At 33.6% G+C, this 18757-nt stretch overlaps 2 protein-coding genes across 3 annotated transcripts; both read left to right on the forward strand.

The window, feature by feature from the left end:
• On the forward strand, positions 4144-8715 carry LOC109362740 (serine/threonine protein phosphatase 2A 57 kDa regulatory subunit B' theta isoform-like). 2 transcript variants are annotated; one of them, XM_019608745.1, is made up of 4 exons: positions 4154-4495; positions 4770-4823; positions 4904-6062; positions 7974-8715. In XM_019608745.1, exons 3-4 carry the CDS (start codon positions 4905-4907, stop codon positions 8328-8330), a joined length of 1515 nt encoding a protein of 504 aa, XP_019464290.1. In that variant the 5' UTR covers positions 4154-4495; positions 4770-4823; position 4904; the 3' UTR covers positions 8331-8715. The 2 variants fall into 2 exon arrangements, with proteins under 2 accessions (XP_019464288.1, XP_019464290.1); XM_019608743.1 differs by having other exon boundaries at positions 4144-4495; positions 4750-6062.
• LOC109361730 (acylsugar acyltransferase 3-like) lies at positions 12914-14769 on the forward strand. Its single transcript, XM_019607270.1, has 2 exons — positions 12914-13586; positions 13949-14769. The coding sequence occupies exons 1-2, from the start codon at positions 12998-13000 to the stop codon at positions 14674-14676; spliced, it is 1317 nt and encodes a 438-aa protein (XP_019462815.1). The 5' UTR covers positions 12914-12997; the 3' UTR covers positions 14677-14769.

Below are 18757 nucleotides of genomic sequence, written 5' to 3' on the forward strand. Positions count from 1 at the left end.
CCCAAATACCCTTAGATGATTTATTTGTGGTTGTCTTTGATGTAGTGATTCATAGGATGACTAGTTTTGTAGCACAAGTGTAGGTAGAAGGTTGATAATATAGGTTGCATGTTTGATAACATATGGCCAATAGGCCTTTGAAACTTGACTTTGAATGAGGAGGGCTCTAGCTACATTCAATAAGTGCTGGTATTTCCTCTTTACAACACTGTTTTGCTGAGGAGTGTATCTACAACTAGTTTGATGCTTTATGCCTTTGGTGGAGTAAAAGTTAGGCATGGAGAATTCACCTCCATTATCACTCCTAATTGCCTTTACCTTGATTGAGAATTGTGTATCTATCATGATAACAAAGTCTTGGAGTGTCTTAGAGACATTTCCCTTAGTTTTCAAGCATAAAATCTAAGTATATCTAGAATAGTCATCCACAATTGTTAGAAAATATTTGTGAGCATAAACATATATAACAAATATTGGTCCCCAAATGTCCACATGAAGTAAGTCAAATTTAGAAAGTGAGTGTGTTTCACTTATCGGGAAACTTAATTTTCTTTGTTTTGCAAAATGAAAGGTATCACAAATCTAGTTTTTATCATAAGGAACATAAGAAAAATTGTTCTTAACATGGTGCATACAAGATTTAGAAGCATGTCCTAATCTAAGATGCCATAGCATAGAAGGTTCACATTTAGCAGAATTAAGAAAATGTTTAAAACATCTAGCATCTTGTATACTAGTCTTCAAGAAATAGAGTCCATTTGACATTTTAGCTATACCAATCATCCTTAAAGAGTGTTTTTCCTGGATCTTGCAAAGAGATTTATCAAAGTTTAATATATATGGTGATTGTGATATTAGTCTTGGTATGGAAAGCAAATTGTATGTAAAGCTAGGTAAATATAGAACATCTTGTAAGATTAGGTTATGATTTAAACGGACAGTGCCTGAGATTTGGGTGACAATTTGAGAACCATTAGGGAATTTAAAAGTTATTGGCCTAATATCCTTAAAGGTTGAAAATAGTGACAAAGAAGATGCTATGTGGTCAGTGGCACCACTGTCCATAATCCAATGAGTATTTTCATGCATAGGTTTAGAGATACCTTTGTTGCATTCATTATGCAAGGTTGGATCAGTTGTGTTGACAGAAAGAACACTGGATATCTCTCTTGTTGGAATTGTGCCAGATTGTTGAAGCAGGTTCACAAGGCCTTTGAATTGTTCCTTGCTTAGACCAAATACTATGTCATTGCTGGTTGGTTTATGTTCTTTGTCCTGTTCAGTGTTTATGGAGATACAATTGGCTTGCTCAGATCTGCTTGGTGGAAAGTTTGCAGGGAACCCGTGGATCTTGTAGCAAGTTTCTGTAGTGTGACCGTTCCTTTTATAATGAGTACAAAATTTGTTTGAGTTAGAAGGTCTAGTCCATGTCCTTTTGTTGTTGGGATCGGGATTCCCTTTTCCATAATTTGCTGAGTTGGATGACATTCTATTTGAGTTATATGAGCTGCTTGTTTCATAAGTAGGTGCTTTTCCGGAAGGTCCTCCCCTTTTCCAGTTTCTCCCTAGTGCCATTGCCTTTGATTCAGATTGTTGTTGGTCATGCAATTGTCCTTCTTGTTGAGTTACTAAAGAGAGGACTTTGCTCATGTTGGGTAGAGGCTCAATCAGCATAATCTGGGATCTTGTGTTGTTGTAGCTTTCATTAAGCCCCTTTAGGAATTTGATTATTCTGTCTTCTTATGCGTACTTCTTGAGATTTCCTAAAGAGTTGTAGCTGCATTGTATGTTGCATGGAAAATTTGGAAATGGCCTAAAATTGTCCAATTCATCCGAGAGGGTTTTAATTTCAGTGAAATAGTCTGAGACACTAATTTCTCCTTGCCTGAGATTGGTGATTGAATCTTGCAAATCTGCTATTCGAAAAAAATTGCATTGAGAGAACCTTTCTCTCAATTCTTGCCACACATATTCAGCCTTGTCGATCTAGAGTATGCTCTGGCTGATTGAGGGTGACACTGACCTTATTATCCAAGAAGTGAGCATGTTGTTAGCCCTCTCTCATGGCTTGTACATAGGGTCATCCTTTGGTGGCATCTGGACTGTTCTATCGAAAAAGCCTAACTTTTGTTTTGAGATCAAACTCATCCTTATTGCCCTGTACCATTGGTGGTAGTTCTTTCCATTGAGCAGGGGTGTCACTAAAGCTATGGCTGGATTTTATGAGGGGTGAATGTAGAATTGTAGGGTCATTTGGTTCCATGTACCGACTCATGGTGCTTGTATGGTCGTTTGGTGAAGGCATTTTACTCATTAAATGTAGCATAGCTCTCTCCTATAGAGAGCTTTGATACCATAACATAAAAAGAGGCTATGGAAAGCTTTCTTGTTACACAAGAAAGAAGAAGACTAAATGCTATGAGTAATACCTTTTGCTTTATTAATGATGTGTTAAGTTCACTATTAAGAGTGAATTGAAAAACATAATGCTTAAAGGAATACAATGATGGCTCTTTATACCTATCTATTCTTTACATTCTTTGCCTAACTAAAAGTGGAACAAAATAACTAACTTAACTAACTTTTGAATGAGTTTGAATGAGTCAAGAGAGTTTGCGTGATGATCAAGTAACTAAATTGTGCAGGCCAAGTTGGTTATTCTGGTGCACCAACTTGGCCAGTTGGGGTTTCTCCTCGTGTGTGTTGTGATTGAGGTCTGTTGTGGAGGATTGGCTTGTTATGTTGGTTGTAGGCTTGGTCTACAATGTTGAGGCAAAGCACTTGTTCTATTTGTGGTGCTTGGTGGAGTATTTGTGGATAAGTCTAATAAATATAATAACCAAGGTTAGTGTTACAAGATTTCAAGTAGGCTAGTGGTAAATGGTGATATTTATACAGAAGGAAACTAGTTTTGATTCACATATAATAATTCCCTATATTATTTTGGAATCTTAAGGATTTTCTTGGTAAGAAGTTGTTTGATTTAGTTTGATTCCACAATTATATTTAAATAAAATTCTTTTGAGATAATGAATATAAGATTGAAACTCAATCTCGTGTAAAGTTTAAATTAATAGCAAAAAAACTTATATTTTGTATAAATATTTATATATTTTAAACAAAAATCAATGAGTATGATAACAATGAAAGTGTGATGGTGATAGCAATAATGATAATACGACCACGATAATAATAAAGAGGTGATGATGATAACAATAATGATAATGCGATCACAATGGTAATAGCAACAAGAGTGAAGGAATGAGAAACTCTGATGATTGTTTTAATAATCACATATAATGAATTTATAATTTAAGAACAAAGAAAAGTTCAAAATAATTGAAGTTAATTTTATTTAAATTTTAAATATTATTTCATTAAATCATGAATCAAAATTAACAGTTAAACTTTCAAAACTCAATTATAATTCCATACTTCAATTCTGAATTTCACACGGTAAACAAATAGTTAAATCTTGTAATTTAATAAATTTTCGAATTTAGAAATTTTATCCATTGGGGTTAGCTCACTAGTGAGCTCTACATTTTTAGATTGAGCTGGATTTATCACGGGCCAATAATTTGTTTACCTCAGCCCGTTATGGGTTGTTGGGCCCCTAGTTATCATTATTTTTAAAGTATTTAAAATCATTATGAAATGAAACAAATTAATAATATCTTTATAAAGTCAAAGTGCCTTTAACTAATTAAAAAAAGTATATATGACCAACTTTTTTATTTATCATTTTATAATGATTGAATACAGAAAATCAATAAAGTCTAACAAAATAATGAATAAGTACACATAATCTCATAGTTCAATAATCTAATGCAATAATGTTTTATATAATTTATTATTTCTAATAGCTCCATAATATTTATACATTATCAATATAAATATTTATAAACATTTAGTATATCATATCTCACTTATTTATATTATTTTTATTTAAGAATTCATAATAATTAAAAATAAATAATAGTTAATACAACAATAATATAAAAAATTATTATGTATACATCTTTAATTTCTCTCTCAATAAATATCTTTTAGAAAAATAAAAAAGGCATATCACTTACTATACCATATAGGCTTTCCTTTCGATTCACATATTATTACTAATTATTTTATTAGTTTTTGCAACATTTATTTATTTTGGATGATATTTTCTGTGTTCATTCTCATTCCTTCTTCACATTGTCTACAAATTCTTTAATTCAATAAGAAATAACCAACAAGATTCTCCTTTTACAATTTCTCTGTCTCTTACTAGAATCAGATATTTTTCGCACGTTCAAACCTACTATAATATCTTCCCCCTTTTCTTTTTCTCACGCGGTTGTGTCCCACTCCCACACATACCATAGTACCAAAGTTAATGTTCACAAGTATAAAGTTGGTGTTGTGGATCACAACCAGATCAATTCACTGTCATTAACTCCAGAGTTCAACTTTGAAGGATTGCATAATGAGGAAGCATGCCCTTCAAAACTAGGTAATGACCATAAAAAGGACAATTTTTGCCCTTGTTAAGTTGCAGCTTATTGCTCTATTAGTTTTTTTCTCTAAGTTGGGGCCAGATGTTGTAAATTTAGGTGTTTGAGGCAAAAGGGTATTCTCTAATTTGTGGGTTGATGATGATGTTATGGAATAAGTGGTATTGCTTTGATAATTTTCTACTCTCTGTTGTGATGGTGTTTGAATTTGCAATAACTTCAATTTGATTTTTTGTTATGCTTATGGGTTTAGGCGTTTAGCTCCTCTCATGGTGAAAGCTTGGATATTGTGTTATTGCTCTTAATACTTTGGGTGTTGCACTGAAGGCTATACCTACTTGGGACTTTGGTTTGAGGGTTTTGTACTGTAGTCCTGTTTAAGTTAGATTTGTAGTTATGATCAAACAGATGCTAGGTAAGCTTCCCCGGAAGCCGTCTAAGTCCTCAGACAATCCTGAATTTGGGGATTCATCAGCTCCGTCCTCGATTACATCTGGTACAAGAGCAGTTGATGTTGTGACTGGTGAACCAGTGATGTCAAACAGCGCGTCTCTTGCTGGTTCTGATGCTGCTTCCAGATCAGCATATGGTAATGCCTTGAGTACTCCTTATGAAGCATTGCCAAGGTTTAGGGAAGTTCCAAACTCTGACAAGCAAAGCTTATTTATCAGGAAAATGAAATTGTGTTGTGTGGTGTTTGACTTCACCGACTCGGCAAAGAATATAAAGGAAAAAGAAATAAAAAAACTGACATTGCTTGAGCTGGTGGAATATATTACTTCTACAAATGGGAAATTTACTGAAACTGTTATGCAAGAAGCTATCAAGATGATATCTGTGAACTTGTTCAGGTCACTGAATCCGCAGCCTCGTGAGAACAAGGTACTAGAAGCCTTTGATATGGAAGACGAGGAACCGCTGGTGGAACCATCATGGTGTCACTTGCAAATTGTGTATGAGTTTCTTCTTAGGTTTGTTGCATCTCCAGAAACTGATGCAAAGTTGGCAAAGAGGTACATTGATCACTCTTTCGTTCTGAGATTGTTAGAACTATTTGATTCCGAAGATCCCAGGGAGAGAGAATATCTGAAAACTATCCTACATCGGATCTATGGAAAGTTTATGGTGCATCGCCCGTTTATTAGGAAATCTATCAACAATATCTTCTTCCATTTTATTTTTGAAACAGAAAAGTTTAATGGGATTGCTGAGCTTCTCGAGGTTCTGGGAAGTGTTATTAACGGGTTTGCCTTGCCGCTAAAAGAAGAGCACAAATTGTTTCTTGTTCGTGCTTTAATCCCTCTTCATAAATCACAATGCTTAGCCATGTACCATCAACAGTTGTCATACTGTATTGCACAGTTTTTGGAAAAAGACAGCAAGCTTGCAGATACTGTAATAAAGGGTTTGTTGAAATACTGGCCCATCACTAATAGTTCGAAGGAGGTCATGTTCCTCACTGAGATAGAGGAAATTCTAGAAGCCATACAACCAGTGGAATTCCAAAAATGTATGGTGCCTCTGTTCCGACGAATTGCTCATTGCTTGAACAGCTCACACTTTCAGGTAATGGCCACTTGTAACATGACCAATTAGTGCTTTTGTCATTTTTATCGCCAGTCTTGCAATTCTTTTGTACATCAGTGTTTTCCATCATTAAACTAGTCTTGTTTGTTACTAAAAGTTTTCTGGGGACGCACTTATTTTCTAATTAGATCATAATAGTTCAGTTTTTGAGCCATATGCCATATTTTGATCGGCTCAGTGGAATTCATGGCGGGTACCAAAACAGTTTCACATAGACTATATTTGCACAGACCTATTGTTGTTTTAGATATATTCATTTCTTAGTCATCAGAAAGAAGAAAAAATGTCGGGTAAGCTTATTATACTTTTACCGTATTTTCTGTCCGACCTTATCTACATTGATGCAAAATAATTTGTTATTTATTGTAATTTCTGGGGCATTTTATTACAAACCCACTTTTTAATCTATCCTCTGGGTTCAGATTCAATCCTATGTTATACATGCAGACCCACACACAAACAATTTGTCGCAACTGGGAACAAAAATGAGATTTCGAAGTTGTGCCAAAGTCAACCTTTCCAGTTATCTTAATTTTTATCAACGATTTTGAGTCCACCTTCCTTCATCTTCAATGATTGGGTATAAACCAGGAAAACATATTTATTTTCTTGGTACTGTAAATCAGTATTTTGTTTTAAATTGACAATGAGTAAGCCCTATGTTATGTTGTGATTTAGTGATGATGGTATGAATCAACCTTAGAAATATATTGTTATGTTTGGATTTAGAACAGCTTCTTATATTGACTGCATAAATTGGTTGTGTTATATTAAGAGTTTTGTTCAAGGTAGTTACTGAGGTTAGGTCTGAGTGGCCATGCAAAGCAAAAAAGATGACAATATTAGTCTGAATTCGTTAAGGGCATAACATTGGTTCCATTATGAAGATAATCTTAACTTGCTTGTATTGTTACTGTCATTGGTAACTGATAATATTCTTAATTACTGGGATTGTCAGTAATAACTATGTCCTGAACTTATATTCAGTTTACTTTTATCTATGTCCTTTGAATCTGTTTTTGTTTTTTAAGCATTTCATGGTGTTTAAGACAATGTTAATTGCAGATGGAATATAAGAATTATATTTAAATGATAAGGCAATCTTCAAGTCATCTGAAACTTAAAACTTTTACTTGGTATTCCTGAATTTCCACTTTGCCAACTATGCAACATTGTCGTGTTGTGGTTTAATAGTTCTTCATCTTTGGTCAATGATTATCTACAGGAGAAGACTCGTATTCTGATTCATATGTTCAATTGTCCAAACTTATGGGCCTGTTAGATTCTTAGATTAAATATCAGAGAGATATTATATATCTGCTGGTGAGTGGTGACCTATTAAAAATTCTGAGATCAAGTTTTTATATTACCTAACAAAATAAAAACTTATTTATTTTTTTATGAAAAGATTTTGGTTAGCCAGATATATGTTTTGGTGTTGATGCAATAGTTCATGCATGTGACTCATTCTGCTTTATTTTGGCATACAGCTTTCTATTTTTTACTTTTAAGGGGTCTTCACAGGTGTGTAATATGTGAACGTGGTGGTTCTACAAATGATGTTCGCTAGGTATATTAGGTGTTGCAATTTGCAAATTGCCCCTGTCGGGTGATCGATGTTGTGGTAGCAGAAATCTGTGTGTGATGATGGCGCGGTTATTGTCATGGCAGTTAAAGTGTAATGTTCAGCCTAATAGCATTGATAAGATTTTTTTCATATTGATTCTTGGTCATTAGTCCTTGACAATGACCATGAGTCATTAGCATTGATAAGATTATTCATTTTTGGATGCAATGAACTTGTTATGAATGATGTTCTCCATATTCCATACGATGGATGTTGTTGCCTTTCTGATCAGGGTCTTAATGAAATGGTGTTTACTGTTACAGGTGGCAGAGAGGGCCCTTTACTTGTGGAACAATGATCATATTGAGAGTTTGATACAACAAAACCGTAAAGTAATACTGCCTATTATCTTCCCTGCGTTGGAGAGAAGTGGCCGTGCCCACTGGAATCAGGTAGTCCAGAGTTTGACGCTAAATGTTCGTAAAATTTTCTCTAATGCTGATCCTGAGTTATTCGAGGAGTGCTTGGATAACTTCCAGGAGGATGAAGCAAAACTAAAAGAGAAGACAAAACATGAAGCCACATGGAAGATCTTAGAAGAGATTGCTGCATCAAAGGTGGCAAGCAACGAGGCAATTCTCGTCTCCACCGATGTATCCACCCTGACATTCTCCCGATAATTCTAGACTCTTGTTTTTGGACTCCAGTTTTGCTTGCCTTGCTGGCATGGTTAAAGGTTCTTGTGCTTTTAAGAAGTTAAATTCTTGTCATTGGATATCAATTTTCTATGCCTACATTTGAATTGTCTCATTGGTAAAGGGTCCTTCAACCGGTTAAACTGCTGCTGAGAGGTGAAGCTCTACCCAACATTATGTAATGGAGGGTTTCTACAATCCAGTGATTTTGACCAACCCTTCTTCATATTAATGTATTAATTAGTAGTCATAGTTCTGAGGTATTTTTACATGCTCAGACATATTTTCTGAAAATATTTGCATTTCAATCTTATTACACATGTATTACAACAACATATTATTCATTTATCATTGTAGAATTTGTTTTTCTACTTGAAGGGCTGTTTGTGTTGTGAAAGGAAGGCATGATCTCTCTGTATCCACACAATGTTAGCAAGGTCAAAATTTATTTTCTCTGCCTGTTAGGTGTAGCCTACAGAGTGTAGAGGGGTAGTGGTGACTGATGAGTGTAAAACCTTGTGGAAAGTGATAGCTTTTCCTTAGATAATAGGACTTAGAATTGGTCAGTAGAGGCATGAGAGCTATATAGGGTGACCTAGTGGTGGCTTGGTGAGGTATATGATGATATATCTTTGCGCAAGATTTTCATCTATTCATTCTACATTGGACTCTATTTGAGGACTTCAACAAGTGTCACAATTCTAATGAAAACTATTTATGATAGAACTTATGATATCATTCGATCCATGTAATTGACTTCACCAAGTGGAATAAAGACTTGGTTGTTGTTGTTATAACAAATGTCACAATTCTAAGCCATACATTGGGTTTCCTTGAATAGAAGTATCATGTTAGGATGTGGTTACATTGGATCCTTTAGTTATACTGAAAACTGGAGGAGAGAAGAGAAAAGGGTTAGTTTTCATTCCTTCATGCTGTTTGGAAACATCAGAGAAAACTTGAGGAAAAGGAAAGAGTGTGGGGGTATATGAAAAACTCTTAACATTAGGATATGATTTAGGCTGCAAGTTAGAATTTAGGCTGCAAGTTAGAATTTAGGCCTTTGTTCATAGGCCTAGCTAGCTTCACTCCATAGGTCATACAACTATTTCATAACCTTTTCATACAATATTGATGTCTTGTATAATTTTAAGGAAGGGTTGAATAATATTTGTCCAAGTAAAATATATGCAAACATAAAATATTGGAGGTGTATATCTTTGAAAAGTATTGGTTCACATCATACTTTCACATTTTGGGATGTGGCAAAATCAGAGCACATATATGTAAACATAAAATAAAAATAGGTATATATATATATATATAGGGAGAGAAGAATTTGGTTATGGTAGTTCGAGCATTAAAACCTTTTTGTGGTCCACAAATGTTCTTAACTTTGTATTATACCGTTAATTGTTATTTTGATAGATCAATGTTGTCTAAGCCAAATTTTATCGCTTACTAGAAAGTTTTTTGTGTAGCATGTTATAATTATTAATTAGCATCATGAGGATTTTCCCTTAAGAATTGAACTTATGTTTTTAAATTTATTTAACAACATCAAGTGTGTAAGCCATAACCAGAAAAGCAATTATATTTTATTTCCCCTCATTTCAATTCATTATGTGGTCCAGAAAAGCAGTGAAGTAGTGTGTTGGTGACCACAACTATCCAAATTTCCAAACAATAACATTCCACCCTCCGCTCAATTTTAATTAATTCATTCGGTGGTCCAGAAGAGTGGTGCAAATTAATGTGGTATGTCATTGCAATAATTCATATGCATAATGGATAATTTTTGAGAAAGAGATGTGGATACTCTTCAATATTGGATGGAGACAGTAGTAAAAAAACTTAAATGACCATAATTTCAAGCTATTTTTTAATAAAAAAAAAAAATATTTTTCTCCTCATAATCCAATACTAAAGATAAATTGCACTCAAAAGAAAGGGTTCTCCTCTTAGAAAAATAATAATAATATTTTTAAGGGGAACGCTAATAATTATTTATTGTTTAAGAAATAGGAAAATGAAATTTTGCATTAAAATGATGCTTTTACATTTTGACTAGCGATAAGCTTAGATTTTGATAACTACTAGCTTCATTTCTTATACATTTTGACATTTTCATTTTGTTCAATAGGAAAATGTTATTATTTTTGGTATTATATCCTTTTCATTTCAACTCTTCACTTTACTATTAGTCTCTCTCTCTTCACAATAATGATGATAAGTGTATAATTGATTAAAAATTAACATTTTCTTGAATTTTTGTAAATGATAGTAAAATATAAATAATTTTTTTATACAAAAATAACACTTACTAAAGATGGAAGAAAATATTCCCTACATCATATGAACACAAACAACCCTTTATAAATCAGTATGCTTGATGCATCCCTGTATTTAAAAATAATCAATTTTATCTCTCTTAAGATATGGTTCAAGTTATAAGAGAGGACGCAAAAAAAAAAACATTTAAGGACCATAAACATATTGCTAATTTTTTTAGAATTACTATAAAAGAAGAGAACTCAGGAAAAATATGTTAATACGTTTCAACATACTAAAATATTATTTTTATGACAAATTTTCTTTTCAATAAACAATACTATCAGGCAATGATTGTTAACATATCCCTCAACAAATTCACGCTGAGCTCATATTTGATTTGAAAGATTACTTTCGTTGCATGTCGTATTGATTTGTCACCATATTAAGGTGAATATTCCATTAAACTGAGTATTCAAGGTTGATCTTTCCCTTGCTATTTGGAAAAGGCATGACTTAATTAAGCAAGAAAGATACATAAAATAATACATCTTTGATTAAAAAAAGATACATATGACTATAGGAGTAGGTAAAAGTGTGATGTTTGAGCTACTAGAAATAGATTAACATGCACAACACAACACTATAATTATAAATAGATAGACGTGTACAACAGTTATGGATATGTTTGGCTCTATATATAAAGGAATGCGTTTGATGCCACGAATGAACAAAATCAATAGAATATCATAACTAGTTGAGTCGTAATACATTTTTTGTCTATTGTTAATTTAGTGATTATTGATCACTAGTCAATGTACAACTCTACTATTATAAGAAAGGAAAATATTTTAAAATAGCTTTTAGGTATGGTATGATAGTGATGATGATAATAATAATAATAAACATAGTATGATTATGACTATGACAACGACCACAATCACAACTGTGGTTGTTACAAAGGCAACAATGGTGGCACGGTGACAGTAAATGTAGTGCGTGAAGGCGTAAGTTGTAATGGAGGTAGTATGGTAAGGGAAAAAAGAGGTATTCATAGGAGGTTGTATTTTTTATCGTATAATATTTAAATGGAGATCATATATTTAAATTTTAGCGTCTTATTTATATATCAATATAATTAAAAAAATGTCACATAAATTAAAAAAAATTATAAAAATAGAAAATAACTTTTTTACCTTACTGGGTGTAATATTTTATTTTATGGACAATAAAATTTGTCCTATGGTTTATTGGTGGGTAAAAAAATCAAGGTTTTTGTTACCCATTGAACAATTTTTTGACCAATACTGAAATCATCTTAGAAGTTAGAACTTTATAAGTTTTGGGAAATTAGGAATCAAATTTTTATCTTATGTGATGATGCAAAATAAACATTTGTGAAAGTGATAAATAAATAAATAAAATAGAGCAAAAGTACAAGAATGATATCCAGCTTCCTCAAAATGAAGAATAAATAATTATGAGACTTAGTCTAGGAATGTTTCTATTATTTTTCTCTTAGGATGTGTTTGAGAGTACCATTTTGGAGGGGGAGAGAATGAATGAGAGAGTTTAGGAGAGAGATTTCCTTGTTTGGGAGTTTAGTGGAGGAGAAGGGAGGGTTTTGAAGGATTTTCCAAACCCCATCAAACCCTCCAAATGCCAAAATACCACGTTCCCCCAAATTGGGGTATTTTGGGAGAAAAATAAGTCAAATTACCTAACTACCCTTACTAATATTATTCTATAACATACAATATACATAGCATACTATTGATTTTTTAAAATGGGGTAAAATAATATTTTTGTATCACATTAACCCTCCATCCCCTCCTATTTAAATTCTACACTCCCAAACAAGGGAGGAGTTTAGTTGGATTTGCCCTCCTTTCTCCTTCCTTTCCTCCCCCCTCTTCACCCTCTCACCCCTCTTCTTTCCTTTCTCTCCTAACTCCCAAACAAAACTTTAGTGTCTAATTGTGAATAATCTAGTCTCATAAAATGGTGGATATTAACTCTCTTACTTATTTTATGTTGCTCTTCTCCCTTGATCGTCATCTTTTCTTCACAAGTTACCTTTTTATAGCGAAGGGGAGAATATGTCTTAAAGAGATGACGAATAATTAATTTTTGGAGTATTTTTAAGACACCTTAAAAATCTTTTTTTCAACTTTTTATGCTGTAATTCATAGTCTTCAAAGAGTCAGTACAAAACTATATTAATAAATTCCTAACAACTGGTTTTCTATTTGTTTGATTAGCTAATTGTGTTCTGATAGCTTTTGAAATTAATATATAGAGAGCCAATCATGCATCAACCTTGGTATATAGGGCAGTGCTCATCAAATATATACTAACATTCAATAGTAGACAAGTGAACAATGGAAATTGAATTAATATCAAGAGAAGTAATCAAACCCTCTAAACCCACCCCTTCCTACCTCAACACTCATTCCCTTTCCTTCATAGATTGTGTAGTTGGTCGTAATTATGTGCCACTAGTTTACTTCTACCCAAACAAGGCCTCTGAATATGATGATAATAAAAACCAAGAAACAATAACCAAACTATCAACCCTCAAGAAGTCCTTATCTGAAGTTCTATCCATTTACTACCTATTTGCTGGTACCATAAGAGACCAACTTTCTATTGAATGCAATGACCAAGGGGTATTATTGCTTGTTACAAGAATCAAAAGCAAGGTATCAGATATCCTGAAAAACCCTAGTGAAGCATTGTTGAACCCTTTGTTCCCTGATGATTTGCCTTGGAAGGTGATGGGGTCAAGTGAAAGCATACTAGCTATTCAGATCAACTGTTTTGAATGTGGAGGAATAGCTATCAGTGTGTGCATGTCTCACAAGGTTGGTGATGGTTCAACCCTCTTCAACTTTGTCAATGATTGGGCCACACTGGCTCGGAAGCCTGATGAAGAAGGAGGGTTACCCTTCCCTCCGGAGCTTGATGCAGGTAGTAACTAATTAGAATATGGTTGGAGGGAATGTCCATTCCAATCGAATTACACCAAATTATATATGTACATATATATAGTTAATCATATATATAAATGATGAGAAAAATGAGAGAATGATAGTTTCAACTAAAGAAACCATGTGACGAGTTTGGGTTGGATCACGTTTGTCATCTACCCAACCTTAAATATTATTCGTGTTTAATTTTTAAACCCGAACCCAACCCTAGATCCTATTTCGGCCCGATCTTGAACGAGCGAAGCCAAATGAGCAGAGGGTCTGGTCGTGCTTAACCTACCGTCTATTAGGTATCTTATATATATTCACTAATTTATTTTCTAACATGTTTTTCAACATCAGGAGCTTCAGTAATTCCACAAAGTGACTTGCCCATTTTCCCAGAAAGATCGTTTGTGAAACAAAACACTCTATGCAGAAGGCTTGTGTTCGAGGGTTCCAAGATCGAGTCCCTCAAGGCCATAGTATCATCCTACAAGGTTGAAAACCCTTCACGTGTAGAAATTGTCACTGCTCTAATTTACAAGCATGCACTTTCATCATTGAAATTAAGTAACAACACACCTTTGCGTGTCGCTGTTAACCTCAGAAAAAGAATGGTTCCCCCACTTCCGCAAAAATCCATAGGAAACTGGGTTTGGTCCTTTCCAGTACCAAGAGAAAATGAAGAAACAGAACTACATGAGTTGGTAACCAAAATAAGAGAAGGGTTACATGATTTTTGTGACAAAAATGTTAAGCATTTTAGGAACTTGTCATTCGTGTCTGAGTTCCTAAAACAAATTACTTCTTTACCAACAAAAAAAGAGGTTACTTATGTGAAGCCCATTACTTTATTTTTCTTTGCTAGTTGGTGCAATCTACCAACTTATGAAGTGGATTTTGGGTGGGGGAAGCCAATATGGGTAACTAGTATCGGTTCACCGGTGAAGAATAGTGTGGTTTTGATGGATGCAAAAGATGGGAATGGGATTGAAGCGCTTGTGAATATGCAAGAGCATGATTTGGCCAAATTTGAAAGTGGTATGGAAATCCTTCAATATGCATCTGTTAATCCAATTATGGTTTAGATTGTTTGCAAGATTTTCTCTTTCACTTGTGCTTGTATGGTTGAAGTTACAAATTAAAACTTTCTCAGTAATAAATGTTTATTTCATTGTGTTGCTTGCTCATCGAAAATGTTACTATGCCAAAAAGTGTTTATGATGAAATTATTACAGGGGAGCATCCAACTTTGTATAAAAATCTTACTATACATCTTATATATTGATTATAAGGTAATTTAATATTTTGAATTAGTGACTAGATCTAAATCAATAGATTTTCCTAAAATAGATAACTAAGATGTAAATAAATTTTTTATACTTAATCTTAGAGTAAGTGAACCCCTATCATATTTGTTTTGTTTTAATTAATTTACTTTTTTATTAGTATTTAAAAATTTGGATTTGTGCACCCCAAGCTGTAGAAATATATTTTGAATTATATTTTAGTATTTAAGTTGGTATTGTATTAGGCTAGTTATGATTATAGTTAGTTTTAGTTAGTTAAGTTTTGTTTTTATGTATATATAGTTTACTTTTATTGCAAACTATCATTTACTCAAATCATTCAATATTCATTTAATAAATTAAATTCACATTCTTACGTTACCCTTTAATTTCTAATATGATATCAGAGCAATATAATTATCTTTTCTTTCAATATCCAACTTCATGATGTGCAAGATTAAAGGTGGAAGCTGAACAATCCAAAAAGAAGAACTCCACCATAGAGTCATCATGTCTCTCCAAATAATTTGTCACAACAAGGTGATATCTTACAAGCAACAACAATTCCTGATATTTGATTCTCTTGTCATTGGAGATAAAGATGAGCCTTTCCACGAAAATTCAGTATACAAGTAATTGCCAAAGATGAGAATGAGGTTCTCCAGAACCATGAAAATCAAGAAATCCAAGTCATTCACTACGCCAGAGTTGCAATTCAACAACACGTATTTTAGAGGTCATCTTTCTTTGGAGGAACATATTAATTCACCAAAAGCCCTTCATCATGATCATCTCTTGTATATAAATCATCATCCGTAGTTGGCCCGCTCTCATGCGACTGATATGTCCAAAAAATGATCATTTTCATCAATATCTTCATATTCTTGGTCATTAATATTATTTACGTTTATTTTGTTAGTTAAAAGAACAATTGACCATTTCATATCAGTTGAGTCACTAATATAGATCCACCCTCATGAACCCTAACTAATATAATGCCTCATCTTTATATTCTGACCTATTATGTTCCACCTGCATGAATCCTAACTCATCAACTCGGAAGCCATTGTTGTTATCAATCCACATACAATAGAAAATCTGCATTCAAAACATTGTGTAATCCAATTCCCATATTCGTTCAATCACTCCAAAGTATGACATGTTCGCATATATTGAGTTTCTATCTTTTGCACTTGACATATGTGAAGTTCGAGCAACAAGAGTCACACCACTATTTTGCATATTTTACTTTGATCATCTTGTTTTTTCGTATAAAATGTGAACCCATTAATCAGGTAACCAGTATAGGATAAGACATGAAGGCTTGGACCATTGGCTAACCATTTCAATCTTTCAGAAATCGAATGTGCATTTATATTCAACTCCTTATTAATGTAATTTTTAGCCACTTTATGAAATACGATTATGCTCTTTGGAAATCCAATTTTCATTCTTACTTGGATAAGACTTCCTTAGCATCCTTGTGTATTTCAACATATGATTTAACCTCGTCGGCATTATGTAAAACATATAAGTGCGTTTGCTCCAATTCGGTTCTTGTTATAGTCAATATTTCATTCGTAGTAATACCTGCACCAAATGTTTTTTTTTGCATATCGAGGTTTTGGAATGCCCATGAAATCACCACCGGTAAGGTATCTGGTACAAAAATCAAGAGCTTCTTCAACAATATATCACTCGACAATACAACCCTCTGGTCTTGATCGGTTCTTCACATACACTTTTAATGTCTTCATATAACGCTCAAAGAGGTACATCCATCTCATATAGGAAGGGCCACATAGTTGTGTCTCTCGAACAAGATGAATGCTTAGATGAACCATTATGTCAAAAAAAGAAGGTGGAAAATACATTTCAAGCTCACACAAAGTCAAAATAATTTGTCTTTGCAATGCACGTAATTTCTTAGGGTCAATCACTTTGTTACAAATTGCCTTGAAGAAGAGGCATAACCTAATTATGGTTCCTCAAACTTTTTTAGGTAGAATTGACCGTATTCCAATAGGCAAGAAATGCTCCATAAGTACATGACAATCATGAGACTTAAGACCTTTTAACTTGAGGTCTTTCATTAATACGAGGTTCTGAATGTTGGAAGAATAAAATTTACAAAATTCCATTTTCTCCTTTCTCGACAAAGTATAAGCTAGTGAAGGTAGAAATGTATGTTTTTCCTTCATTATCGGCCCCAATTCCTTTCTTATTCCCATACTAACCAAGTCCAACCTTGCATTCAAGTCATCTTTGGTCTTACCAGGGACATTGAGTAAGGTACCAAGGAGACTTTCAAACACATTTTTTTCAATATGCATAACATCGAGGAAATGTCTTACATATAATGAACTCCAATATGACAATTCAATGAAGATTGACCTTTTCTTCCACCCATTTGTGACAATTTATTTTGAAAAAAATGTTTACCAAAGTTATTATTCAAACCCTTTAGCTTTTGAAATAATTGGTCACCCGTCAACGGCAAAGGAGCTCGACCTTCTTCGTTGTTTCCATCAAATACTTTTCTCTATCATCTATAATGATGATCTGAATGCAAAATTCTACGATGACCAATGAATACATTCTTCTTATAGTGTTTCAACCTCATTGAATGAGTATTGTCTTCACATACAGGACATGCAAAATGCCGTTTTGTACTATATCCAGACATATTACCATTGGCAGGGAAATCATTTATTATGCCGAACAACAAAGCCCTCAAGTTGAATCTCTCTTCCCTATACACATCATACACATTTATGTCTGTCTCCCATATTTCCTCCAAGTCTTGAATTAATGGAGCCAAATATATGTCTATGTCATTTCCTTGTTGCTTAGGTCCAGAAATTAACATAGATAACATCACATATTTGCGCTTCATGCATAGAGAATGAGGTAGGTTGTATATCACCAACATCACTAGCCATGTACTATGGGAACAAATTTGAACACTATGTGGGTTAATTCCATCCGTTGACAATGCAAGACATATATTTCTTAATTCTTGACCAAAACTAGGATAGTCATGATCAATTTTTCTCCATTGAGAAGAATCTGCAAGATGCCGAAACCTATCATCTTTAATCCTTTTTTTCATCATGCCATGTCAATTTCTTTGCATCTTTGACATTTTTAAACATACACTTGAATCTTGCTTTGATGGGAAAATACCATACAACCTTTTTGGGAATTGAGTCTTCCTTCTTATATCGTGATGTATTATGTTTAGGACAAAACTTTAATGAAGCATACTCATTAAAAAATAAAATGCAATCATTTTCACAAGCATGTATCCTAGTGTTGTCCATGCCAATGGAGCGTAATATTTGTTTTGCATCATAAGTTCGAGAAAGGAGCACATCATCTTCCAGCAACATCTTCTTCAGAAGTGTAAGCAAGTCAGTGAAACTCTTATTAGTTCAACCATTAACAAATTTCAACTTATACAACCTTGAAACCGCTGCCAATCTTGTGAGTTTAGTACAACCATTATATAATGGTTTCTTAGCACCACTTATCAACCGCTGAAACATCTCAGGATAATCCTGAAGATCCTATTCAACAACGTTTGCCATTTTCTCGAAACTATCATTTTCATATGCATTTATGTAGTTGTCTTTCATATGCATATCATCATCACAATCCACAACATCTCTCTTCTCACCATGTCTTGTCAACCATATGTAACTTTGATCAATATCGTGACACACTAAATGAACTTCGAACTCATTTGAAGTAATTCAGTTTGAGTAACAACATCTTAAGCAATAACATACAATATTATTAGGGTTTTCAGCATTCTCAATTGCAAACCTAACAAATGATTTCACTCCTTCCTCATACTCATTCATCAATCGATTGACAC

This window comes from Lupinus angustifolius, chromosome LG12 (assembly GCF_001865875.1).
Source record: "Lupinus angustifolius cultivar Tanjil chromosome LG12, LupAngTanjil_v1.0, whole genome shotgun sequence".
NCBI classification, from domain to species: domain Eukaryota; kingdom Viridiplantae; phylum Streptophyta; class Magnoliopsida; order Fabales; family Fabaceae; genus Lupinus; species Lupinus angustifolius.

Excerpts from the sequence above, each read along its gene's own strand:
- LOC109361730 (XM_019607270.1), top strand. The coding sequence starts at position 12,998 with ATGGAAATTGAATTAATATCAAGAGAAGTAATCAAACCCTCTAAACCC. Across the intron at positions 13,587-13,948 it reads CCCTCCGGAGCTTGATGCAG|GAGCTTCAGTAATTCCACAA; the intron begins GTAGTAACTAAT and ends TTTCAACATCAG.
- LOC109362740 (XM_019608743.1), top strand. The coding sequence starts at position 4,893 with ATGATCAAACAGATGCTAGGTAAGCTTCCCCGGAAGCCGTCTAAGTCC. Across the intron at positions 6,063-7,973 it reads TGAACAGCTCACACTTTCAG|GTGGCAGAGAGGGCCCTTTA; the intron begins GTAATGGCCACT and ends TTACTGTTACAG.